Below are 27,133 nucleotides of genomic sequence, written 5' to 3' on the forward strand. Positions count from 1 at the left end.
TCATCAGGTCCCAGAGTCGGTGTCTCAGCTGTCCTTGTACATTTCACCTCCCTGCTTTGGGGGCCCAGCGGAGCGGCCAGGCAGCCCAGGCTTGTCCTTGTGGGACATTGGTCATCATTGCCAACTTCCAGGGAAGAAAACACATTTTTCTGCAATACTGTCCTAAGGGGTTTACTGATGGCACTGCCATCGGTTACAGTTTCCATTGCCGCTGTTAGTGCATCCTCACTCTCCTCTTGCAGGACAGCACGTCACAGGCAGGAGATCTGCGTGCCCCGATCTGCGGGGCTTTAGGAAGTGTGAACTGAATTAGTTGCAGCAGGCCAAGCGGGTCACTGCCAGCACGCTGCGGTGGTGGCCGGTGGTGGCACAAGGATTTAGTGGCACACAGGCTGGCCACCGCTGCACGAGCAGGAAAGGCCCATGCTGCCGCGGCTCTGCCCGTTGCCATGGGAACAAAGCTGGATCCCTAATTGGGAAGCACGCGTTAACGTGGACGCGAATGCACCGCACCATCTGCTGTCCTCTTGGCCTTGCCTCCTGCCTCCCTAGGCCCAGTGCGGTCACTGCTGAGCATGGGTGGGAGAGGAGCTGCTGCTGATGGACCCCATGGGGTTGGGGGGTGCAGGAGAAAGGTGCCAGGTCACCTGAGAGCCAGGGGTTGAGATGGTCACCATTTCCTGTGTTGTGGAGAACAACCCCTGCTGAGGTGATGGGGGCACCTGGGGCCTTTGGAGCTTAGGCAGCAAGCCTAAGTCCTATGGCGGCTGTGGTGGGAAACACCTTGAGACACCAGGGTGCCCAGGTATTGCAGGAAAGGAGAGTCTCTCAGAGAGCATTACTGCGTGGCAGTGTGTGTGGGCCCTTAGGCAGTGCCCAGCAGGCTAACTCCAGGGGTGGTACAATCATGTCATCGCACACGTAGCTCAGCTTCAGGACAACTTCACTCCTTGTGGATCCAAGCTAATACCTCTGCAAGGTGCTGGTGTTCCTTGTGGGCTTAGTAGGTTAGCTCTGGCATCTCTGACAACGGGGCTCGGCATCACACCATCCAGGCATGCCTTGAAGAGGTCTGGAAATGTGAGGAGGCTGTTGCTGGGAAGTTGAAACAGTTGTACAGTGTGATAAAAACTAGCTTATGCAGATGTGATGGAGCAAAAAGATCCCATGTAGCATATTCCTTCTGTGTTGAGTACATCTACTGAGAAGAAAAAAATGCTAAATGAAAGTCTTTTCAGTTGTAATACCTAGCCCCTTCAATACCTGGAGGGGAGCACTTCAGGGAAAACCTAGAAGCTGTAGCAAAAGCTTTTGGCACTTCAAGAGGCAATAATCTCCTTTCTGAGCCTGTAAAGACTGCACGATGCTGTTAAACTCTGAGGAGGTGGTTTGGTGCAAGCTGTAGGATGGAGAGGGTTGTCCACTCACAGTCCTGAAAAATCTCTTTCCGAGACTCACCTGGAATGGGACTGGTTTGTGTCTTCTGTCCACATCCCAGCAGTAGGGATTATGAGCAGCCTGCTTAACGTCTTCCTGCTGTTTCTGTTTGAAATGTTGTTCATCTTTACTTTAGATGCTTAACTGTTGCGCAACACTGCTGTGTGCTATTAAAATGTTGCTGTCAGTGTGCCTAGAGGACCAAGGGCTTCCTCTGATGATGTCCGAGAAGCACAATTGTAAGGAAGTAAACTGCTCTGCGGAGAGAAGCCCTGAGAAGGTTTGAGTCCAAGGCTGGGAGGGCTTGTATGATTTGTCTCTGCTGAAACAGACATGCTGGTGCTTATGGAGTGAAGTGAAAATCATCTGAGGACCCAAGAATTTGCTTGCTGCATAGCAGTGAATTTGGGGAATATGCAGTCTGCTGTGCAAAGTCTCACACAGCGGTCAGCTGAAAGGGAACTCATACCCCTCATAAAGCTCCCTATAATAAAGGAGGTTTAATACCCTCAGCCATCTATTTATGGATGAAGTATGTACGTTTTAAAATACGCAAATACGTAAAAATGCTACATTTCCTTCCTTGGTCATTCTAGGGATACATTAGAGAGATTCCATAGGAAGGAGGGGCAGTGAGGGATATCTGCCTTTTTTTGCCACTGATAAATACAGAGGTTGTATCCATAACCTACTGCTGCATGCATGAGGAGGCTGACCATACTCTCACTTCCACCCTGGGAGAGTATTGTGGCTTTGAAGTTAATGGGATTAGCCTGATGAGTGAGAGGAGAAAGAGATCTATTATCAGCCCTTAGAAGTTACTGGATAACATAGCAAGAGCAGCTGGACGCCACATGAGCTTTTGAGCACTGGGCTGATATCTCCTATGCAGTATACTCATTCACTCTGCAAGGTTGCATGTCTTGGAGAGTGCTGATGCCAAGATGATGAATGTGCGTAGTTCTTCAACTTTGTTTCTTCTTCTCTTAGCACAGAAAAGAAGAGGGTGTCATTTGAGATGAAGGGTGCACAGCTACCACTGCAGGCTGCTATGCAGTGCAGATGGATGCACAGTGTAGGGATGTACACATCCTGCATCCGTTGAGATAATGAAAAGGTTAGGGTGTCTTACACTAGCCAACAGACTTGAAAGAAATGGTTTTCAGCTGAGTACTTCTCAGGAGTCAGATATTCAGATGTTTGCATGGAAAGGAGAAAAGGCACTTCTTTCTACAATGTATATAGAAAAAAAAAAAGGAAAGATAGCCCTAAAGCTAGATGACCAGACTGATGACTTTCTGTCAGCTTCCAGAATTGCTTAGCTGCACTCTGAAATAGACCTTTCTGTGGCTATTGTTTTCCCACAGGTATTGGTTATTCTGACCTGTCTAAAGGAAAGATAGATTTTTTTTTTTAAACCCAGATCTTCCTGGTGTATATCAATTAGATAACTACTTGCCTCCATGAAAGATGAGTCCTGAAGGGCAGTACTTTGTTGGGAAGAATAGGGTCTGTTAAAAGCATGTCCCTGTTCCTTTCCCCCATAATTTGAAGGTATGCGAGTTCTCTTCCACAGGGATGTGACCAGGGCTGTGTAGTGAAGCAGCTTGTATAATCCTTGGCTTCTCTCTGAGAGCACTAACCAGAGGCTTAATTAACTCTGAACGCATGTGTGGTGATGTAGACGCTAATCTTCAGAAAGGCTGGACTGCACCATCACCTCATTTCATAGGGATCATTGTCAGATGCTAATCCACTCCAGGCTCTGCCAGCCTGAGCTGGAGTGGAACTGGCACATCGGAGATGAGGCAATTTGCCTACCTTGAGCCATCGTGCATGTAGAGCTGCCTAGGTGCCCATGTCTCTCTCTCTCTCTCTCTCTCTCTCTCTCTCTCTCTCTACCTGCATTCACTAAAGAAACCGGAGGCAGCAGTGTAGAGGACGACAGGAAATAATGAGACAGAGTGAGACAAAGTGGAAAGAAAAGACAAAGCATCACAGCCAACGGCTCTTCGCTTGCAGGAGGTGCAGTGCTGGATGTGGCTTTTTCTTTCCCTTCTCATATCTTTATTTGTCCATCTTTTATCACGAGCCCTGGCAGGGCAATGTTCGGACTGAATAGCTTGTTTCTCCCTGGCTTATGGTAGCTCCTGCTGAGGCTTCCATCTACTTCCCACTCCCCCGTTGTGCTAGAGTGTGTGGTTAAGAAAGAGGACAGACAACAGGAGATACAGGAAAACAAGATGCATTGGCTTTGCCTTTGAGTCAGTCAAAGAGTTATTTCTATACCTTACATGCCTCACCCTGGCTTTCATTCTCACAGATGCTTTTGTTACTCTTATTATTAATGGCCAGCAGAGGCAAATTCTTTTGCTGCTCTGTCAATCCCTTTCTCTGCCCTGCTGATCCTCAACAGAAATCTCAGTGCTTCATGTGCATGTGTGATCTTGAAAAAGATATGGCAGTTCAAGCTCAGCCTCAGGTTTTGTTTAAAAAAGCATAAAACCTAATATAGATGGAAAAACTTGAATTCAAGTACAAAAAGAACATCTTATTTATTATGCTGCTGCTTTTAAGTTATGTCAAAGGCATAATGATTATATAGATGGCACCTTCTATTAATATGCAGGTAAGTATAGAAAAAACAGTGTATTCAATTACATGTACTCTGGCACAGAGCTAAGCTGACTAAAAATGAGCTCGCTGACTTTTGTTGCTGAGTTGAAGAGAAATGCAGAATTGAAACTTACTGCATCCTTATTGCAAAGTCAGGCTGACTGATTTGCTCCCCTAAATCCTCTTCATCAGGCTATGAGGAGTGTAAATGTTCATCTGCTTAGATCATGGAGATGAGTATAATAGTCCTTCCAGCACCAGTCACTGTAGCAACTATGAATATGAAATGTTTCTGGAACTGCGGGGAGATTGCAAGCTTTACCTCTCCTGTGATCCACTCTTTTACCAACAACAAATTCCAATTCATTGGAGTTCAGAAATGGCTTTTCCTAGAATAGCAGGTTTGCCATAATTTCTGTCTCACTCTCATAGCAGCAAGGGGTATAGCAAATGGCTGTTAATCATCAGTGCAAAGAAAAGGAACTAAAGAGCTATGATCCCAAAACAAAATAATAGGAAGCAATAATTCAGCAGGTGTGAATTTGGCAGAACATCCTGCAAATGTTTGGATGGGCATGTGTGCATGCAGGGGACTTCAGATATTTGCGAGTGTTTTTGTCTGTAAAGCTGTAGGAAACCTCCTATTGAGTTTCCGAGACTTAATAGATGGGAGCTCAAGAAGAACATTTGAAGAGGGAGCTTCTTTCCTTTCTAATATCCGTGTAAATAACTCCATGTGCTTTATTGGTCTCAAGGTCTTCACAGTGGGTAGGAGGAGAATCAATAATCGTTTAAAACTTTGTGAATCAATCAGATGAGCAAGACAGGCATGACAGCAGCTTTCTGACAGGGGTGCTGCTCATTGGTTGACTAGGAAGGAGATCTGGACAGGGAGAAGGCAGGTATTTCCATGCTTTCATCCATCCTGGAGCATGAGAGGTAACTAGCTCTGGCCACAGCCTGTTCTGATGGGGATCAGGCCTTCAGGCATGACAAATGAGGCTGCATATTGAACTGCCTATTGCTTGTTCAGCCAAGGACTCTTGTAACACACTTCAGTGATACGGTTGCTTTTCAAAGCAGGGGTTGTATCCAGAGTCCAGACCCTATAGTTCAGGTGTATACCTCTGGTTCTTCTCCTAAGGCTCTGAGAGTCACCAGCCAGATCTGAAGCCAGGAGGAGTGTCACAGGGGCAGTGCAGGCCAGGATTTGAACTAGTTAGCTCTCCTGAAATGGCAGCTATACTGGGCCTGTGCTGGAGTGTCCATGCAATGCTAATGCATGGATACCTTAAGGCCAGCTCAGGGTTTCCGTGTCTCCTGGTGCAGACATGCACATTATGCGTTAATGAGGCAGCTGCTTGCCAGAAGCGTGTCTGAACAAAAACGGACCAGGGTGCTGTTTCTTCATTTTATGCCCAGGCAGCATGAGGAAGGTGGTAGAAGCCCTCTTAAAGCATACCACAGGGAGCTGGCCTTTCTGCTGTGCACAGCTAGGCTTTGACACTGCTCCTGTCCCAGCCTCTGCTGTAACACACAGGTTGGAGTGAGCTGGGGTGAGTCATGTTTGGGAGAGTTCAGGGAGGGGAGGAGGTGTACTCTGAGCAAGCAGCACCTCCTTACCAAAGTGATAGGATCTAATCTGGAGCGTGCAGTGAAGATAGGGTAGATCCTCACAGTCTAAGAACGCTATATGAAATGGCTGAATGCTTACTCTCAGGCTCAAGAGGAGAAAAGACAGACTGGATCTCCAGCCTCACATCTTTCTGAATCATGAGGCAACCTCAAGGCAGGAAGCCAATGGCCTGGGCTAACCGAATAAACCTTGCTGTATTTGTGTGACTGAATTCCTGGGTATAAATGGTGTATGAATAAAGTGAAGCAAAGACAGCAGTGCATATGCTCCAGATGTTCCTCTCCCACCACGTAGGAAAACAGTGCCAAGGAGCATAGAGGGAGTCAGGAGCTACTGTGGAGAAGGAAGCCTGGGTGGGCAGAAGGATGAAGGGAAGTCTTGGTTTCTGCAAGAAAGAGGCAATGTCTTTTCTTGCCTGTAGATTTGGGTCTGAATACAGAATCCTGCAGTCTCCTTCTACTTCAGAAGCCTTGGATCACATCCTTCACCCTCTGTCTGGTGGGGGGAAGTGAAGGTGTTGGGTGGGCTTTGTCCCTTTTGAGAGGGATCAACAGCTCTTCCCGCTCATCCAGGTTAGAGTGGGACAAGAGGAAAAGAGAAGGGATACTATCTCACCCAAGACCTTGTCTCCAAGGAGCCTCAGAAATGACCCATTTCCCTTCCTCAAAGACTGTGAAAGACCAACCACCTAGGTGAGCATCCCCAGGCAGTCCTTGCAGATGCTACCTCCCCTCAGTCACCCTGCACAAGAGGTCCAGACAAGTAGCTTGTCAGGCCCCCTCCTCCTCTCTGCAATCCCAGCAGGCTGACAGAAGAGCCAGGGTGGGTGTGTGGATGTGGGTAACAACGCCTGGCCCCAGCTGTGACAGCCACGACACCAGCGGGCCGTGCCATACCCCGTGCAGTTCTGCAGGGAGCAATGCAGTGCCGTCCTCTCTGGCTGCCGGCACCAGCTCTAAGGAGCTTATGGCCACGGCTGTATTACGTGTGCGTGGTTGCCAGGGAAACACTAGTTCTGAACTGGAACCAAGGCGGTGGGGGCTGGAACTTTTTCTTTCCTTTTTTTTTCTTTCTTTCTATTTTTTTCTTTCCGCATTTAGAGCCTTGATTATGACCCTCATAGAGAAGAGGCAGCTAGGTGTGTGGGGCAGTGGGAAATCTAGAGTGTCTGTAATCTAGTCAGATCTCAGCTCTTGGTTTTGTCCCCTTGCTAGAGAGCATTTCCATTTTAAGTTTTATTTTCTTATTTTTTAAAGGCTGAAGCCTTTTATTGCTCTTTAGCTTAAGAAAGTGGAGGGCACATGTACACAGGCTTTGCCTTCAGCTGCTTGCACTTGCTGTACTATGATCTGAGGCAAGCTAGCTCTGATCCAAAGGTTATGTAGCTATATCAGAACATTAGAAGTAGCCTAAACTGGTTAACAAGGACAGTTTCTGAGGAAAGATTCAGTCCTGGTACAGCATTACTTTAAATTGACAACTTTACTTCGGCTGTGGTCTGGCCAGCTCGGAGCATGGGCACAGCCAACTTCACTCTGTCCATAAAAGCTGAGTAGACCTTGGCATCATCAGGACTGCAGGTGCCATGTGGTAGGACACAGAGGAACCAACAGCTTTTCCCACAAAAGGTTACTGCTTTAATAAGCAATGCAGAATTTGAGAGGAAGGAAGGTATCGCTACTTTGTGGCTGAGAAGGGGAATGAGGGTCCCCGCAGACACTCCCTGGATACAGTACACAGCTGGGCTACAGTGGGAGGAGATCTTCAGCTCCTGAGAGGCTCAGATGGCATCGGACACAATGCTGAACTTCCAGGGCTTATCTAAATAGACTCCGTGAACCTTTGCACGTTCAGCTCATAATCAGGTTTGCTTATAATAAGAGACCAAAGGAATATTTGATGAAATGGAAGAGCAGTTAATTTAGAAATGATAAAAAGAAATAGTATTTCATCCTGGATAGTTGATTTGCAAAATTTATTCAATGACATCTTGCCAAATACTGTGACTGGACTTTTTTAAAGAGAGCTGGAGAGTTTTATGGCTGCTGTTGATTGATAAGGCTATACCAATGACATACCATTCAGCTTACAATCAAAATTCAGTCCTTAGTCTGGAGGATAAGACAGCCAGAAAAGAATCCCTGGGCAAACACCATGATGTAATTGGGTGGATGGGTAATGGGGCAGTCCGGCTTTCCTCTAACTGTTTTGGGCTTGCCATGTCAGGATATTAAGCCAGTCAGTGGGTTTGTCTGAGCTGGGACTGTCTAGATTGCCAGTGTGGTATAACATGGCACCTGACAGGGGGAATCTACCCAGAGTGACCAGTGGCTTAAGCCATTTTATGTAAGCTCATCAAACAAGGAAGAACACACATACAGAGGTGAAAATGGAAATGCAACATGCCTGATGTGAAAATTGTTTATCCTGGCAGCTTGCTAACTGACATTTCCCCTCTGTGGAAAAGTGCTGGCATCCACATGTGATGCTCTGAGAAGCTGGTATGTCATACCATCATATACTAGTTTGCTTTGACCAGTGGCTATGTATAAAATTCACAAGTGGTGGACCCCTCACTGTTGGCAAACAACCTTTGGTGTTTCCTCAGGATTCCACTGGACAATGGTCCTGATGTGTTTGACTCTTTCATTTTGTTCATTAAATGCATGTGGTAGTGAAACATTCCGAAGATCAAGATAACAAAATCTAGGGTATCTTGTTTCCTCTGTTGCAAAATGTTTCGGACGAATGATTTCTGCAGACTCTTAAGTGGAAACTGGAAATCACTTAGCTGTTTTCAGCCCTTGAGTCATCTTTAATCAAAGACCTTTTCATTATGGCTCTCAGGAGCTCCTTGGTGCTAGAGCACTTACACAGTTGCCCCTGGGCTAAAGCTCTGCAACAAATCAGTTTCACTGCTACAGAGAGATTAATGCCCAAACCACAACTGGAGGCTGTGTATACGATGATACTTAAGAGTATAGTTAATATCACCATACATGTGAATCTTGGTACCTTTGTTACTCTTTACCAGTGTAACAAAACTGAGCTAGACTGGCAACTCAAGATTCCTTATCACAATTATTCGCAGCAGCCACCAGTGATGGTTACTTCTAGAGAAGACCTAGAGAGTCAACAACCATTCTGACTGCTGCAGACCTTTCTTGGCCACTTGGGTGCACTCCAGCAGGGACCAGAAGGATAGCAAAACGCTGGCCTGTAAAAGAGGGGTCTTACTGCCCTCTACTAATTTGTCACAGTGTTAATGGTTCTGTACAGTATTTATCCTGTCAAAGCCTCCTGGTACCTTGTCAGTCTGGGCTTTGTTTCTGCTACGACAAGTTTCAAATTGTGTGAACAGTGGAAAGAATGAGGCCTGGTTTCCTCTGGTTTTGTGTTGTATGTGCCTGAAACACTCCTTCTCCAGCTGTGACAACCTCCATTTTCCTTCCTGTCTCTTATGATGTCCCTTGGTGTGTTGGCTTGTCTTGTGCCATGTGTGCCCAATGGCCATGCTGATGGTGTCTTGAGTTCTGCTTGCCTTTTGCTCAGCGGGGACATTGAAACATGTCTCTCCCTTTCAGTCATATACCAATATTTGTAATAATTTCTCTGTGACTATCATCTCTTAGATGTATCTTTCTGTCAAATAAGGCCAGTGCATTCGGTAGTTATTACTAGAACAAGTGAGGGAACTGATAAATATGGTTATGTCAACCACATTTCTGCATCTAACAAAGTTGAACTTCCCAATGACAGCACGTTCCCAGGGCAGCTCTGAAGATTTACACCAAGAACGATTTGCTCATGAGAGAATCAGAGCACTGGGAGGGGACTGCAAGAGGTCATCTGCTCCATCTGCTGTGCAAGCAAAAATCAGTAATAACCATAATCAGGGAACCTACTGTAGCAAGATAGGAGAGTTTTGAAATCCTACTGAATAGTATCAGCTAGGAAGAGCGTCATTAACAAATGACACAGTCCAGCCTTACTTTGCGTAGGCTTTGATGTGAATGTGTGTTTTTGTGGAAAAGTGAGTGTGTATCTTTGTGATGGATGCAGAGACGCTGTTCTAGTCCCCAGTCCCACCATGGGAACATTGTGCTAGGGCTGTAGCGCCACTATATTCTCATGCTCCCTAGTGCAAGCATTCAAGAAGAGGACTCAAACAGAATGAGGCAGTAGGGTAATATTAAAAACAGAGTTTTATTGTATTGAGTTGTTGAAAACTAAATAAAAAAATTAAACGTGGAGAGGAAAAACAAACAGGCAGAAGATTCTGACTCCAGGCTAGCCTGAAGTAGTGATGCATTTGTGGTAAGAATAAACAGAAGTAAATGAACACTTAAGCAACAAAGATCCTGATTTCCTGTCAGATTTGTTATAACAAATGGACTCAGAAATATAGAAAATTTAATTATAAGACCTTGAACTGTTGTGGCATTTTCCATCCCGAACAATAAAACTCCTTCTGAATCAGGTATCCCACCAGGACTGTGACAAATAGGTACACAGTGGTGTCTCAGTTTTGAAGAAGAGAAATACATAGGTAGGGAAATTAAGGTCTGTGTTTTCCCAGAAGTTATTTGGTGCTTGCTCACTCCTTTTTGCCCCCACAAAATCTGTGGTAGGTAGGGCTTAAGTCTGTACAAGAGGCAGCCCTATATGATTTGTCTGTAGGTCATAGAGGAATTTTGCAAATCAAGACAGTACTAAAGACACGCAGCTTTTCTTCTAAATCAGCAAAACGACAACAAGGCTTTGAAAAGGGATAGTGGCCTGGGATCATGAGGATCTTACAGGATCCCCTTTGCAAACCAGAGCACTGGAAAGAAAGTGAAGGGCACATCCCAGTCATTAAATTATGGCAGCACAGGTCCTTTAATACAATGGTAAATGGGTATCAGGTATACCGATGCTTTCAAAAGCTTAATGAAAAGGGACCACTCCCAGAGCAGAACAAACTGTATTTCTCTTGCACCTGTGCAAAGATAGCAGCCGAGGGCATTTTGCAAAAATATGCTCTTGACTTGCTCCTCACACACTTAATCCTTGTATATAACTTGACACACCTGGCCCGTGTGGGCTCTGGCACTTGCACTGATGCTAAGCAACTTGCTACCAGTACCGTAGATCTGTTTGAGGCTCAGCCATCATGTCAGCTCAGCGTGACACACACCGCCAGATTATATTTGAATAATCTACACAGAGGAACCTTAGAAGGAAACATAAAATGCCAGTCTCCTTACTTCCTAAGTCAGCAGCTGTGGCTTAGTGGAAGGCTCTCTAGTTCCTCAGGATGACTGGCTCACTGCAACTGTTTTTGGGGATCCGGCATTCTTCTGCTTTAGGGACGTTCTTGAGATTGCCCCATGCCGAGCAGCAGTTTTGCTCTCAATAGTAAGATGTTGTTTGCAAGGCAGTAATTGCTTTTGCTTGTCTGGGGAATCCAGAAAGGCTGTTAGGAAGGAACTTGTGAGAAAAGCACCCTGGGGACCTCTCCTGCCACGGCAGAGGTAAATGGTTTTCTAAACAGCAGAGGTTGGTTTCAACTGGTGCAGCTGCAGGAGGGCTCCTGCAAGAGCCTTGTCAGGGGCTATCACCCCAGGTCTGGGGCGGGGGTCACATCTGGCCCCCAGTGCAGCATCTACATGGGTGTGCCCTTCAGGGACAGAAGGCATTTGACAACTTAGAAGTGCTGACAATAATACTCGGTTATTTCCTGAATCTTGCACCACACTCATCTCCATCCACCTAGGCACCTTTCTCAAAGAGGAGTCCTCAGTGTGCGTGCCTTTGCTCCCTCACCACGTGCAATCCAGCCTCCTTCTCTGAGGGGTTAAACGCGCTGGAGGGGGAGGCAATACTTGTCCCAGCATTGGTAAACTCTGAGCAGATTTTCTGTGGGAAGCCATCTGTCAGCTGGGGAGTGGTGCTGTGTCAGTCGATCGGCTCCACCTCCAGCTCAGCTCTGCAAACCACAGATCCCTGACCTTGCAGGGTTACGGTGGGGGAGTAGTAGGATCTCTGGAGGATTGAGATCCTGTAATGGAGCCTCTCTTCCTCCAGACTGGGTGAGGGACACCTCCGCTGCATCTTAAAGCATCTTGCAGCAGTTAGCTATGGGGGAGCCCAGGCTTGCAGGTGGAGGGCTGTAGGAGAAAGACAAGCTTTTTTTTTCTGTAGCCAGGGGATTGTTTTTAACCTAGGTATGTGCAGCGTGAGGGACGTCTCCTTTTAACTCAACCTATCCCAATCCAAACTTAAATCTGTCTTCAGTGGCGATGTTGAACCATATTTTGGCTGTTCCAGGGTGAAAAAGGGGAGGGTGGAATATGAAATTTCTGCAGGAGAAAAATAAGGGCTTGCAATGTTTATAAAAGTCTTTAATATTTGGAGGGGTAAGATACTCCTTTCTGGTTTTAGACTAATAAAGCACTAATGAACTATAGGTAAAAAAACTTGGATCTGCCTCCTAATCTGAAGTCTCTCATTGTAACACCACAGTGAGGTCAATTTCCACCTCTGATAACCCTGTGGTTCTCTGTCAGTTCAGCTTCTTCTCTTTTTCCTTGGATTTCCATCAGGTGTGGTCAAAAATCAGGAAACTGGCTCTCAGGAATATTTCTTTCTTAGCTTTCTGTACCCCAAAAGGCACTCACTGAGATTCTCATCCAGCTCCATCAGCAATTCTCCTGATTTATTATGAGAGGGACACTTTCTTCCACGCTGTTGTCTGTCCTTCTTCCCTTACCCCTCTTTTTTTCTGAGTGCTGAGTTGGTTAGAGAATGAAGAACATTTGGCTACCCAACTATTGTGGTGATTAAGTGCTAAGAAACATCTTGCCAAGCCAAAAGCTGGACTGGCTTGCACCTCCTTAATTCTCGCATTTTGAATAGAAGTTGCCTCTTCTTGCTGCTTCTGTAATAAAAATGCAAGCAGTTGCTCAAGAGCAATTATTACATGCACAGCCAAGTGGTCTGTGCTCTTTGATTTAAGGACGGATGCATATGTTTCTTGATGGAGAGGAATTGTTTAGCTGGATTGTCATAAAGCTATCTATTTAGTGTATTGATTTTTGATGTTCTGATACGCTCTGGTTAGTAAGGAGTGCTGAATTTTCTGCCTGAGCCTTTGGGACCGAATTTCTTTCAACTGTGCTGTGCTATGTGGAATGAACTACCAGCACGTGCTTTAGCTGGAGCATCTGACTGCGTTTTGAATCACAGTGAGGGCAGAACCTCCTGCATTTCCCTACCACGTCTAGTAACTACAGTATGCGCATGTGTCTCCGCAGCCTTGACATGCTAGTGGATTTACCACCTCATGTCCCCTCTTTGTCACTGAAGAAAGCACCCAATATTTTCTTCAGACAAGACTTCAAGATCCTGTGTGTCCAATCTTCCCATAATTCAGTAGCCGGGTCCTTCAACTCTTAGACTCTCTGCTAGGAACTGGAAACTTGCATTCAGTGCAGAGATTCTTATGCATAAGAATAGAAAAGTTTTTTGTTGAATTTAATATATAAATAAATGCTAGTTACCACTGTGGGTGTCTTGCGTTCTTATGGTAAAGCTGAGTCTTCACACTGTAGCATTCAGTTTGCTACAGGTGGCTTTCAAAGGCGCAGTGCAATGAAGGGCATTGGAGATGCTTGTTCAGGCTGTTTTCAATATCAGACAGGTGCCGTGACAGCTGTTCAATCTTTCATCTGGCTTTCCTGATTTTCTCCACGAGCTTCAAAGATAAAGCATATCTCTTTATTGAAAGAGTATTTTTTTTCCTGAGCGCAATTGTAGGAGAAGGGGTGAATTCCAATGATTAGAAAATATGAGCTCTTTTCCACAGATTGTGAGGCTCAGTTGCTGTTCCTGTTTTTTTTTTTTTTTGTCATCTTGTCTCATCTCCAATTTGCTTTTTTTTTTTTCTTTTTGTGTACATTTATTTTTCCAGTGAGCAAAGAGCAGCCCAAGAGTACTTTCACAAGTGGGTGGTGAGCTGTATGGAGGAAGTGAATAGAGTTTAATCACCGAACGTCATAGGAAAGGCACTGGGATCTGGGAGCAAGGACTCTTTGGTATAGGTTGTGACCCACAGGGAGTTCAGGAAAGAGAAACAGCTGAAGACTGGTTACAAGATCAGAGATTTTTTTCCTGGAGTTGCTGAGCAATGGCATGTTTTGCCAATAGAGAAAATGACAATAGGTTATAAAAAACATGACTAAAGAAGGGATGGATGGATGTCTGATCAACTGTCACCCTTGCTGAAAACCATCTCTACCTGCTAAATTGTCGGAGAGTGAATTTGGTAGAGAGCTGTTCTAAATGTGAATGTCTTGAGGTAATGCTTTTGGGGCATTTTCACAATGAGTTCCCCCAGATGTAAAACTCCGTACTACCTTGTTCTGGATCTCTGGTTCAACTCTTCTGGCTGACTGAGAGAAGGCAGAGCTGCTATCTTATTCCTAAAAGTAGTGATTGGATTTTGTTATCTTAATGTGAATCTCTGTGGAAAGATAACATTAATTCTGACATTTTTTTGTTTGTTTGCTTGTTTTTTTTTCTTCTTTGTGATCAAATCCTATTCTACAGAAGTCAGTGGGAATTTGCAGTTGACTTTAAAAGGCGGAGATCACTTTATGGGATAACATATTGGGAAAGTGCCTTTTCCAATCCTTTCCACCAGGAACCGTGCAAAAGTGGGATTTGGATTTTACCAAATCTGTTAAAAATTGAAAGCCTGGTATCTTGTGAAATCTCAGGGCAAAGAAAGCTTGCATTATGCCATTGAAGAGATGAGATCTGTATATAACCCTTTTGTAGTCTTGGGAGTTATAAAAAAGTGCATGTTCTGATTCTTGCAAAGATGAACATGGCATGGTGGAAGGATATGAAGGCAATAGCAAGAGAAATATTAAGCTAACATTTCTCTAAAACATGGTATAAACAAAACCCTTGATGGTTTAGAATTCTATTTCAATTTTAGTAGGTTTTATATTGTTCTAAGACTGAGTCTTCACAGTCATAGTACCTTGTATTACTGCTTGCTCTGAGAGGAATTTGCAATAGAGGTTCTCAGATCTATTTCTGCCCAATGGTTCTGCCTACTCTAGGTATATTTCAGTCTGGATATTCAGACTAGAATGACTGTCCAAAACAATCAAAATCAGAGCTGTTTATCCCATATATGTGGTTATGTATTTGTAATTAATATGTACCCTGTTTATCCTATGTATGTGGTTGTGATAATCCTGGGATTAAAGCTGTTAATTTCTGCAAACATGGAATACTTTGCATATATTCCCTTTCTGGCCTCACTTGTGCACCACTTGTTCCCTGTCTGTTAGAATCATGCCTAACATTTGAAACCTTTAAGTAATTTCAGCAACCTGCCTTTAAAAATAAATTAAGGACAGCTGGTCATAAAAAGGCTTTTACTTCCTTTCCACTTGCTTCACTTTGTTAAAAATCCTTAAACTCTGGCCAAGACATGAAGTGCAAGATTCTGACTGCATGCCTCCCTCTACATGCTCAATGGGTTGACTAGCAATGTTGTATATTTCCTTTGACCTATTCTTGTTTTCTCTTTCTCTTTTTCTCTTTGGCTTTCTATTCTAGGATGAGTCATCCATGTTCTTCCAGTTTGGCCCATCAATAGAACAGCAAGCCTCTGTCATGCTCAACATCATGGAAGAATATGACTGGTACATCTTCTCCATTGTCACTACTTACTTCCCTGGTTACCAGGACTTTGTGAACAAGATCCGCAGTACCATTGAACACAGCTTTGTGGGTTGGGAACTGGAGGAGGTCCTCCTCTTGGACATGTCCCTGGACGATGGGGACTCAAAGATCCAGAACCAGCTCAAGAAGCTCCAAAGCCCTGTTATCCTCCTCTACTGTACCAAGGAAGAGGCCACCTACATTTTTGAGGTGGCCAACTCTGTGGGTCTGACAGGCTATGGTTACACGTGGATCGTGCCCAGCCTGGTGGCAGGGGATACAGACACAGTGCCATCCGAGTTCCCCACTGGGCTCATCTCTGTCTCATATGATGAATGGGACTACGGTCTTCCTGCCAGAGTGAGGGATGGAATAGCCATAATCACCACGGCTGCTTCTGATATGCTGTCTGAACACAGCTTCATCCCTGAACCCAAGAGCAGCTGTTACAACACCCAGGAGAAAAGGATTTACCAGTCAAACATGCTCAACAGGTACGGGAGAGGGCTGGGCTACCCTTACAAAAGAGGGGTCACAAAGGACCTCTGACCACTAGAATAACTTTGCTAGGACATGTGGTGTGCTGGGGCAGTGCGTTGTGTTGGCTAGAACCTGGACAAGGGGAGCTGTGCTAATGGTGGGGCTTGCTTTGCTGTAAGTCCTGAATGCCAGTACTGTTATCCTGTTTGAAAGCAGCCACACCACACGAGGAGGAAGCCAACACATGGCAAAGGCACAATGAAGGCATGATGCAAATATTTGGGTGTGCCCCTTGATGCATAACAGGTTTGTTTCCATAACAGTGCTGAACTTCTTGGAGAGTCTTTGCACAAATGGGTCTGTAGGTGTCAGGTGGGTTCTTGCTGCAGGCAGTGGGGATTTTTGTATTTATATCTAGACGGCCCCAGGTACTGTTCCAGGCACCAGTGATACATGAACGGGTGTCCTTTAGAGGTGATAGTTGTGTGACCCACCTGGGATATTTTCATGGCACCTGTTGTCTGCGTACTGAGTGTCTTGCTGCCTATTACCCCTCAATCACAAGAGTGAAGGAAGTGCATAGTGGTCTGGAGAACTAGAGCTGTAAAAAAAGCTAGGGTCAACAACTCTGGTGAGCACTTGCTTTATCCTTGAAGCTTTTAAAGCCCTCAGGTGCCTTAAGCATCCAGTTTACTCAGAGGATGGACTTGTGCATCCTGCTCACTGGCATCTCGCTGGCCGGTGTCTGCTTGCTGTTTTGTGTCCCATTCTCTATGCACATTACATAGAGAGCCTAAGCACCTCCATTAGGACTGGGAGTTTTTCTAGATGGCAAAGGACATTAAAAGAAAAAAAAAGAAAAGGAAAACTTATTAAAACCTATTTGAATTAATCATCTTTGTCTAATTCAGATTCAAATTTTCTGAAGAAACAGTGCTAAGATGTCTGCTTGAGGCCACAGAGGAAGCATGTGGTGGAACAACCTCTGATTGCTAGATCTTCCTTTTTTGTCCCAGCTAGAATTTTAGTGTGTAGCTAAGCAACCCAGATAATTAGACATGGGAAGAACTGGGGGAGGTGATATCTGCAATTAGCCAGATGCCCCCTGACCTGCTCAGCTGTCATTCTCCAATGTTTTACATATAAAATCTTCGGGCACATCGGTTCCTTTGCAGTAGGATATGGGGAATCCAGGTAGTAGCTGTTGAGAGTGGTGGCCACAGAGAGCGCAGCATCTTTATTCATTTGTTCCATGAATCATGGAATAGTGTAAATGTGATGGATTGGTTTCTGTGCTGTGACCTGTCACTGTAAACTGTACTAGGCAAATAGAGGGACTGATGGACAAAAAAAGCAGAACGTGATTTTGCTTTGCCTGAAAGTTGGGGATTGAAAGAAGTCTCCTCTTTGACCCATTAGATTGCCCATGACTCTGTCTGCTATTTGTTCTTTGTCTCTGTGATCCATTGACATATTACCAGGTCTCATTGCCTTGATTTCCTCTTTCCTACACTTTTTGTTGTCTGCAAGCCTTGGAATCACCAAAGATGCCCAATACTTTTATCAGATTCCTTCCCAGTTAGGCTTAGTGGAAAGGGGTGTTTGCTGCTGCTCCATTGAGTCATCCCCGGAATGATTAAACAGGGAAAATATATTTAATATATACAAACTTGTCAGAAGTAGCATAAAGGCAGACTGCTTTTTACCTTTCCAAATGGATAGGGATTTTGGAGGGGAGTTGTGTTGTGACTTTTCAGCATTTCTTTAGAAAAAAAAAAAAAATGTTGTCCCCTGCTGTGTGATGCTGTGTTCTGCAGAGACCTTCTACTAATTAGCCTGTGCATAATATGACACCCATATAGCTATGCTTCTGCAAGGACTCAGCAGATTCTGTATAGCACTCCTTTGCATTGGATAGGAGGCACTGGCTCAGAGACTCTTGAGCCTCTAGATATGACAGCACTGTTGTGCGGCGTAGATATGCCCCGAAGCCTGGGCACCCCACACTAAAGCAGCTCTTGTCGCTTTTGAAAGAATTATATTTCTTCTCACCTTCATGGCCCAAATCATTCTGTTCCTTCTCCCTTGTCTACTTGGGGTATAACATCCACAGCAATGACTGCAGATACGTGTAGATATACCCAACTTAGTTTGGGTACTGACATCAGTCTCTCTGAGAAACAGTCAATTAGTCCATGCCAAGCTCCATTCTGCCAGTGCTTAGATTGCTGCAGGCACCTGAACTAGCTCAGAAATCATTACACCGTGTTGCAGTCGCTTCTGTGATCACCGTGCAAATACTTTCTTTGCCTTGCACAGAGCTGACCTGTGCTCTGCTAGTCTGGGGGTTCTGCCTCCTGCAAATGTTTCCACCCTATCGGTACTTCTGAGTGAGGTAGTTAAACAGTGTGATCTCTAGTGGGTTGTGTGCTTGGTCTTCTTTTTAAATGAAATTATTTTCAGGCATCTTTTGGCACATAAAAGCTAGTGGTGTCCAAAATTAGCTTTTGCTTTTACAAATCCAAAGTTTCAATAGAAATGTGATAGCTTCAAGCTCAGCCTCACAGACTGAATCTGGGCAGGAGGAAAGGCAGAGGAGAGCGAGAAGGAAGTGGGAAGAAGCAAGCTTGAAGGTATGAGTTCACCTCACTACCTGAACTAAGGTCCACAGAAGTTAATGGTTATAGTCTGTGTTCATACCTTCAAGTCGTTTTGAACCACTGGAATTTACTATATCCTAAGCTTTAAACCTCTCCTGATATACTTCGGACTGGAATGAAGGTTCTGGAAAACTAATTATAGTCCTGCCCCGGACCTGGCAATACTATATTCAGCCATCTGCAACTTACAGTTCCCCCTCCACATGCCTACACAGAATAGAGAAATGTATGTACGTGGGCTTGATGTCTGGGGAGACTGCAAAGTGTGTGTGACCTCAGATAATACATCACCATGTAGCTGGTGTTTCAGAAGCTCTTGAAGCTAATCCAAAGAGGTCTGATTTGCTTCAAATCCATAGCTGGGAGGCAGTACAATAAAAGAATTTTCCCATTTTGTTCTTTGGAGAGTGACACATACAACTAAAAAAATGTGTAATTTAGTTCAGCTGGGCACATTATACACTAACACTGTGAATTAGTCATTTCCAAAGATCTGTCTTTGAACCCTGATCATTTCTTACATTTTTTTTTCTTTTCTTTTCTTCTTTTTTTTTTTCCTTCCTCAACATGCAATGGTTCTGGATGCAACTAAAATCAAATGGTCCTGCTCTATGGGTGTATGATGGATTGAGGAGGAATTGGACTCAATGTTGCTGAAATTCAGAAAGAAAACTCATTTTCTCTATGTTTTTGCCCCTTCTTTCATTGGCACTTTAGTTTGTTTTTGCAAGTGCTTGGGCTAACAAAGCTTTCCTTGAGGTATGGCTGCAAGCACAAAAATATAAATAAATAGAGATGGACAGTTATCTAAATGCCATTTCTCACCATTGTAGGTGTTTGGTGTGCATCTTCTCATATTAATAATGGTCTCATAGCAACTGTTTCTTGTCTATCTTGAAGCTGATACTCCTTTGTGTTAGACTGGAACTGCAGAAGTGCGATCTTGAGCATTGAACATTGCAGATTCTGTCCTAGAAAAGAACCTGCTGGCAAGATAACTCCACTAACTAGTAGGAGTATGATACATTATGGAAGGTTCATGCTACAAGTATTGTTATTTTTCTTTTTGAAGGATTCTTGAGGAAGTTTTCCTCTGTGAGGGATATATCTCAATTTATGCTAATAATAGGCTTAGGTGATCAGTTGGAGTCTAACTATCCACATGCTGTTTTCCAGTTCAATTGCGCTCTTTAATTCTTTGTTTTGTTTTTAATAGGTATCCGTTTATTTATTCCTCCACTGTCCCAGAAAGTGATCTGGTTTGAATATTCCAGTCTACCAAGCTTATAGTTATCTTGATGGCTGGTCTTCCCCTCTCCATTCAGCAAATCACTGTGCTTCTACTCTTTTCTGCCAAGCGAGAAAGTTTCAGAGGTTGGGAAGGAGTTTCTAACAGGGTTTTCCTCTGGAGAGATGCTCAGATTTGGAGTTCTTCCCTCTTGGACCTTCCAAGTGGAGTTGCTAACCTTCTAGGCATTCTGCAAAACTCATCTATTCTCCCTTCACCATGACTGCTAAGGAGTGAGTGGGCAGAGGTGGATGTGTTTATAGGCAGCCTTCTGTTTATTTCGTTATTTTAATTGATGGGACAGATTTCCTTGAGCTCAGGATGGGTGCTTCTCATTACATTTTAGAAATGGGAAGAAATAACTAAATGACAGGAGTATTCTTGAGAGAGGTATTCAGGGATGAGTCATGAGAAAAGAATATGATTTCTGGCACATATCATTTGAGAAATAGAAGATCAGCCGTTTTGTATGGATATTCAGATGTTGGGCTACATAAGCTATGTTTTTATTACAGCCTTCAACGAGACCTGGGTTCTTCCTACTGGTTGTCATGGCTGCTTGTGAATGCTGGGCCATAACTACTAGTTTGTTGTTGTAGGGTTACTAATGAGTTCTCCACTGATTAGCTTTAATAGTCTCTCATTTAACACCAGGCTGCACACACCAGATTTCATTTCAATAAAAAGTGCAGTGAAGCATTTGCTTTGGAATGAAAATACAAATGTGGAATTATACTGCCTTTGCAAAGAAATAAATTAAGGGGGGAACAAAGGTAAGTTCAATTCTGCACCTCAGATTCCTCAAATTTGAAAAAAGCTGGTAAGCTAGCTTGGTGCATTGTTTGGACATGATACTTCCACTTTGGGTGAAATACTTTCATCTGGAGCTTTCCATGTCAACCAGTTAAGCAATGCAAAAGAACCCTTGATGAACAGTTGGAAACCATTTTTCCTGAGACATCAAGAGCAAGCTCTGTTTTCACAGGACCATGTTCCCCAAGTGGAAATTAGGAGTCGCTGGGGCTTGGGACAGCCGAGTAGTGAGTCGGTGAGTACTGAAAGTACTTGCAATAGGATTGTACAATAGGATTGTTGCCCTTTTTACTCCGGCGACAGTAAGTATTGCCTGTCACCTCAGATGCAAGGATTATCATATGTCATTTGCAGATACTGTCATGGAGCTTGTCTCACAGCCAAGTGAGCCACGTACCTCCACACAGCTCAGCAAGGCAGCTGAGAGCAGGAACAGAGAAAGGAGAATTTGTGCCGTTGCCCTTTCTCCATTTGTAGGACTAATGAGTGAACCTTGTGCTATAACCAAGAGCACTGGCCAGCCCTGAGGTCTCACTGGCTTCGGCGGGACCTGCTTGCCCGGTGTCTGGGAAGCCCTGCTCCAGCCCTTAAACCCAGTGCCACTCCAGTGGTGGGAGGCACAGTGCTGAGACTCGCTTCTTAACTCCTGTGAGGAGGAGAGAGAAGATATAAATGGCATGTTCCCACGGATGCGGAAATCGCCCTTTTCAGAAGCTTGGAGGGTGAGGGAGCATATGTAACTTTTGACCTTTCGGAGCCTTTAAGCCGGGGTCTTGTTAGCAGCTCGTTATGTCCCCGCTGGTCTGTGTACCCGGCTGCTGTCAGGCTGGTGCTAGCTGGCAGCACGTGGCATGAGCGCTGCTGATGGATTAGAGATCCCTGCTGCTGAAATCTGCTTGTTCTTGTCACCGCTCCAGCAGCAGCTGGACGCCGGGGCTGGCCGGTGCCTCTTGCCTCTGCCAGGGTCTCTCTGCCTCCCCATTTTCCCTGCTGTACATCACCTTGGTCTCTGTTGCTTGCGTAGCACCGTGGCTCTCTTTCTTTATTTTTCGCTCCTCCACCTTGCATCTCCTGCTCAGTGTCTTGCTCAGGGAGGTCTAACTCAAGCCAGCGTGGCATGCTGGTAGGAGACTGAAGACCCCTGGCTTCTGAAAGAGAGTATATGATTTATATGATTTGGGGCAAGAGGACAGCAAAATGTCTGTTCCTCAGCAGATGGAGCAGGATGCCTTGGTCCTGAAGAGCTGGGCTTTCTGTGAGTGGGAGAGGAGGCACCTGCTCTGTGTGGACAGCTGGATTTTTTATCGTCTTTGCAAATAAAATAGTGTGGGAGGATTCAAGTGAAGTGATGGGCTTTAGGCAAGGGTTATCTTTTGATTAGAGGACAGGCCCTTTCATAAAGGCCTCCAAAATCCACCAGCTGGGAATGAATTTCATTATGCGCCATCAGTTTCCAGACGGGAAAATGTCCATGTTCTGCTTCCAGCCCTCTGAGACATCTCCTGCTCCACAGCCAAGTCCAATTAGTGCTAATACTGTGGCAACTTCGCTTGCTGGTGACAATATGCTTTCACTTGTGCACTCAAGCTCTCCGTGCTCTTCATAAAAAGTGAATAAAAATCCTTCCTCTGTGGTGGAGCTGAAGGAAGCGGTGTGAAACCACCAACCCAGCTCTGGCTGTGGTTTGGCATCAGCCACAGCAGCATCTTCCCCCGATCACGAAATACAGCCGGGGTTCTGTGGATTTTAAAGTGCCCCAGGGAATATGAAAACCTGCTTTAGCAGATCAGGGGAGAGAAGGTGAGAAACAGCCTCCTTCCTTCAGGGACTGGCTTGTTGCGGCTGTGGGTATTTCGGAGATGTGCACACCTGCAAATCAATGGCTAGCCACTTGTGGTTTCATCACTGGATCCTGTAAGGAATGTGTGCTTTTTTTTTTTTTTTTTTTTTTTCTCCCTGATAGAAATGCTTTTTTTTTAACCCTCAGACTTAATGTTCTTACTATCTTTCAAGTTTTTAAAAATAGGAACTGCTGCGTTGCTATGGCTCCCTGTGCAACTCCGGAGCAGCTATCTCATCGCTTTGATGCAGGTTGGGCTTGCGATGCGGTGTGACAAGGAACCAGCCCGGCACGCCGCCTAGTGGCTCCGTCCCGGGGGGCTGGGACAGCGTTCATCCCTGGCAGAAATCCATGAATAAAAGGAAAAAAAAAAAAAATCAGATGGCCTTTCCTGGCAGAATCTAAGCTTTAACCCTGGCGTGTCCGAGCTGAGATTTATTGGTGACATTTTCAAGCCTTAAAACAATCCCTGCGGTTTTAACTTCAGATGGGATATTCTTCTCCCCTTTCTGCCCTACACTGCTGTGTGATGGTGCCAAACCCTGTTAAGGAGCTGGTGTGCTCCCCTCCAGAGGCACCTGCAGCTCAGGGGCGGGTGAAGTGGTCTTTGCTGCATGCGCTTAGTCTAAGAAATCATTGTACACATTTCAAGCTAAGCTCGCGGTTAAGTGCTTTGCTGAATCGAGGCTTAAAGTGCTGTTGACTAGCTACTGCTGCTGAAATTCCTCTCAGAGCCATTGCTTTAAGGGTGTACTCGAGTTTTGCATCCAAATTTTGGGAAAACATGGATCTGCATATCTGTGGTACAGCTGAATACTTATCTCAAATAGACCAAACCGAGCTGTGCAGAATCCAGACCTCTTGGTAGCTCACCGCCCTCTGCACTGGCCTATTTTCAAACAGCTACAATTTTAAAAATACATTTTGTTTCATGTAGCAAATTTCATTTTCATCCTCAGTCTGAAGGTGAACGTTTTGGAAAACCTGAGCAAAAAAACCTGTTCATCCAATTTTGAGTTGTGAAAGTGTGAAATGAATGCATTTGTTCTGCTTTCAAATAATTATCCAGCAGTGGGATTTTTGTTGGTGTGGACAAATAACTCAAAGCTAGCTGCACTTCAAACTTCAAAAATCAATATGTAGTGTTGGACAAGGAATACTTGTTTTGTTAGGGCTAGAAAAATAGATTTTGCAACAAATATAAACATTTGAAGGGGGTGTATGTTACCTTAGTGTCATTCTTGTGTATTTTACATTCACTGCATACTATATTTCACAAAATATTTGAATGACAGATAATCTAAAAATGTGGTATTTAAAATGCTTAAATGCAAATGAAATAGGAAAAAAGAGACTAGAAATGGTAGAGACCTGCCAGCTTGTCCAGTCCACTGCCTGCTCTGTCATTCCTACAACATATTATCTCCTCATTTAAATAACAGACTGTCCCTACTCAAGCCTGCAAGCAGCTTAATATAAAATGAATATTAAAATCTGACCACAGTGCCCTTGAAATGATCAATCAGGCTGAATGCTGCCACCCCTCTTTCTACAAAGAAAACTCTTTTCCACCCCTGTGGAGAGGCTTCTGAGCTTGCTATATCACGCTTAACAGGTCTCCACACCTGTCGTGATCGAGTAAAGATTGTAAGGTGATTAGAGCTCCTCTCTGCAGTAACGCAGCATGGAAAATGCTTGAAAAACAGATTTGGGTTGGTCTGCATAAGGATCTGGCAAGATGGCAGGTAATCCGGTGAGAAGTTTACTCACTGACGGTATAGCTGGTGTGGAGGAGAGCTGCCACACTGGGCTGAAAAGCCACAAACCTCTGTGGCCTGACAGTGGTTAAAAACAAATGCTGACTCGAGGCTGACTTTTTCTCTGTTTTCTGAAGCAGTATTAAAATGAGATGGAAATGAGTTTTCAGTGTCTTGCCCGGTGTTCTTGCCTGTGTTATTAGCGTCACAAATGAAATCATTTTTCAGCAAGATGGCTACCTCCAGAAGCAGTGTCAGCATCTTAACATTTATTTATGACAGGCTGTAGTATCTTTTATCTGCAATTCCAAAGCACTTTACAAACTAGAAAGGGATAGCTTAATTCACTACTAAAATTCAACCATCTCTGGGGTGAAATAGAGCAATGGTTTAACAGCACATAGTATGAAGCAGAGATGAATACTGCACCTCACTGGAGCTGTGAGAGGCGTTTCAGCTGGCAGAATGAAATTGCTGGAGGTGGATTTTAGCCAAGACATTGGGGCTGTTTAATAAGCACAAGAGATTAGTGGCAGTGCCACACATGCTCCTCATGTGCCTGTGTGAAGCAGGCAGCCAGCAGTTCCAGAAGTGGTTTCAGGGGGGAGGTTGGCAGCTTTTCCAGCCTGCAGAGTTCACCAGCAGATGATATGCGCTTTCAGAGACCTCCTTCATCACAAGACTGTGACGGGTTTTGGACAGATGTATCCAGATTCTACACCGATTATCTGCTTATTGTCCCTGGAAACTCAGCCCTGGGCAAAGGGAGAGGTCCAACAAGACTTCTGTGCACCTGCCGCAGGGCATAGACAATGAGAAACAGAATCAGATGGGGAGCAAAAGGGTCAGATGTAATGAAGCTCCGGGAGGATGCAGCCACGTAGGTAATAGATGCCGTAAATAAAAGATGGTCCCCCGAAAGGATGCTTTTTATAGCACTCTTCCCCTTTAAAATAATGCGACACTGACAGATTAAGCCAGATGAGTGACATGAAGTACCTCAAATACAGACTGCTGCAAGAAATGCTTTCCACCCTCTTCTCGAAGATGCTGACGCTGCCCTTCTGCATCTAAGTGGTGATGTGTGGCACGGTGAGAGCTCAGAAGAGCTGGTGCTTAAGCCATGAAGGAATGCTCTCCAGTATCACCAAGGGACTGTGAAGACTTTGAGGTGCAAAGTACAGACGCTTACAGCCTCTGAATAAATCTGAAAATATAGCAACTGCTCTTCAGTATGCCTTCTATGTATTCTTGTCAAATAGCTGTTCTGGGGGGGAGCGTGGGATGCTGGGCTCTCCAGCCCTTGAATTGCCCAAATCCAGGAGGTGCAGCAGGGCCAGTCTTTCAGGGTTCTGCATGTTCTGCTGTCCTCTTCTCAGTTTCCTTTTCCTTGAGACATGTAGTTGAGATGGCTGGAGGGGACTCTACTTGCAGATCTGTTTTGGTTTTAATGTAGCTGTGAGGTAGAGGAGGTCTTGCTAATGTGAGATGACTGGTCAGATGAAACAAGCGCCTTGGAGATGGTGCCAAGTCACAGTTTCTCTGGTCGCTGTGGAAAGATGCTAGTTTTGGGAAAGGCTCAAGTTTGACTGGCTAGAATGAGTTTACTTAAAAAAAATTACTGATTCGTATTTATTTCTCCAAGCAATTTTTCATGGAAAGCTCAAGTTTGAATTGATGAAGGCACAAGCTTAGCAAGGCTGTAAAATTGATTTGGGATAGCTTATTATTGTTCCATGAAATTGTTTAACACGAAAGTTTGGCAGAGTGAAGGAGCCAAATGAGAAGACCATAGCACTCCCAACAGTGGGTGGTACTGGCAGTACCATGTAAACCAGTATGGAGGTATGTGGTCCTTCAAGCCACAGGACAGTGGAGAACTGCTTAGATGAGAGGCACCCACCATATTCCATTGGCAATCAGGCTGGTTTGCCCAGTTCTGTTCGTTTTTGCCACCTCCTTCTGGATCCTTGCAAGGCACGGAAAAGGCATCCTGTATGGTAGTGCTCAGCTGCAGCAGCTCTGAAATCTGTGGGTGGCACTGACCTTTATTCCTCCGTGTGGTTTGTAGCCTAACTTTTTGATTGCCACAAGCCACGAGCTGCACAGATGTTGTGACCTTGGCTGTGGCCATTCTGCTGAAGCTGGGCCATGAGGACTGTTACACCAGCAAGTTTCTGCAGCCTTCTGATATCGTCTGAGGAGATGTTAAGGGAAAATAGCCATATAAATTTGTCGTGCTTATGACAGAGGGATTTGCTGGAAGCTTTTTTAAGCCTCAGAAAAGAAAGCTGAGTGGTAGTACCTAGGGTCTCATACGGAGGTGGTTGAGTGAGAACTAGTCCTTGGTCCTTCTCTCCTCACCAGTATAAAAAGCACTGTGTCCCAGAAGAAAGGAGTTGTGGGGCTTTTTTTTTTTTTTTTTTTCTTCCCTCCTGCATTGTTAGCAGGTATGTGAGTCGTGGGCTTGTTCTGGCCAGTGGGTGCAAGAGCAAATTTAGAATACATTCTTCTGCAGTTCATCTAACCAAGGATGTAAGCGGTGGGTAGTCAAGTAGACAAACAGATGATTAAACAAGTGCTTAGATGTTTGAACGAGCAATTTTGTGACTTATGCAGTGCATCTAACCAAGGATATAAATGGTTGGTAGGCAAGTAGAGGAGCAGATGATTGAGCAAGTGCGTGGATGTTTGAACTAACCATTTTGAGACTTCCTCCTCTACCCACTGATCCTAACGGGTTTCCCACTGTTTGCCTGAGAGAGTGCTGAGAGGGGCTGGGAGCAGGACTCTTGTGAGCCTGCCAGATCAACGGTAGTCTTTGCTAATTGACATTTTCTGCTTTTTTGACATAATTTTGGGGCAGGCTTTCAGGAGTACGTT

General features: G+C 44.7%; 1 protein-coding gene across 5 annotated transcripts in view; it reads left to right on the forward strand.

Annotated features, from left to right (window-relative positions):
* GRIN2B (glutamate ionotropic receptor NMDA type subunit 2B) overlaps window positions 1-27,133 on the forward strand; it is a 216,325-nt gene that overhangs the window by 85,954 nt on the left and 103,238 nt on the right. For 4 of the 5 annotated variants that reach the window (XM_040555144.1, XM_040555133.1, XM_040555164.1 and 1 more), the window contains one exon: window positions 15,308-15,906. In XM_040555144.1, the coding sequence (XP_040411078.1) occupies window positions 15,308-15,906 (599 nt within the window). The remainder of the gene's footprint in view (window positions 1-15,307; window positions 15,907-27,133) is intronic. The other variant, XM_040555172.1, reaches the window with a different exon arrangement.

Source organism: Cygnus olor, chromosome 1, assembly GCF_009769625.2.
Source record: "Cygnus olor isolate bCygOlo1 chromosome 1, bCygOlo1.pri.v2, whole genome shotgun sequence".
Taxonomy (NCBI): Eukaryota; Metazoa; Chordata; class Aves; order Anseriformes; family Anatidae; genus Cygnus; species Cygnus olor.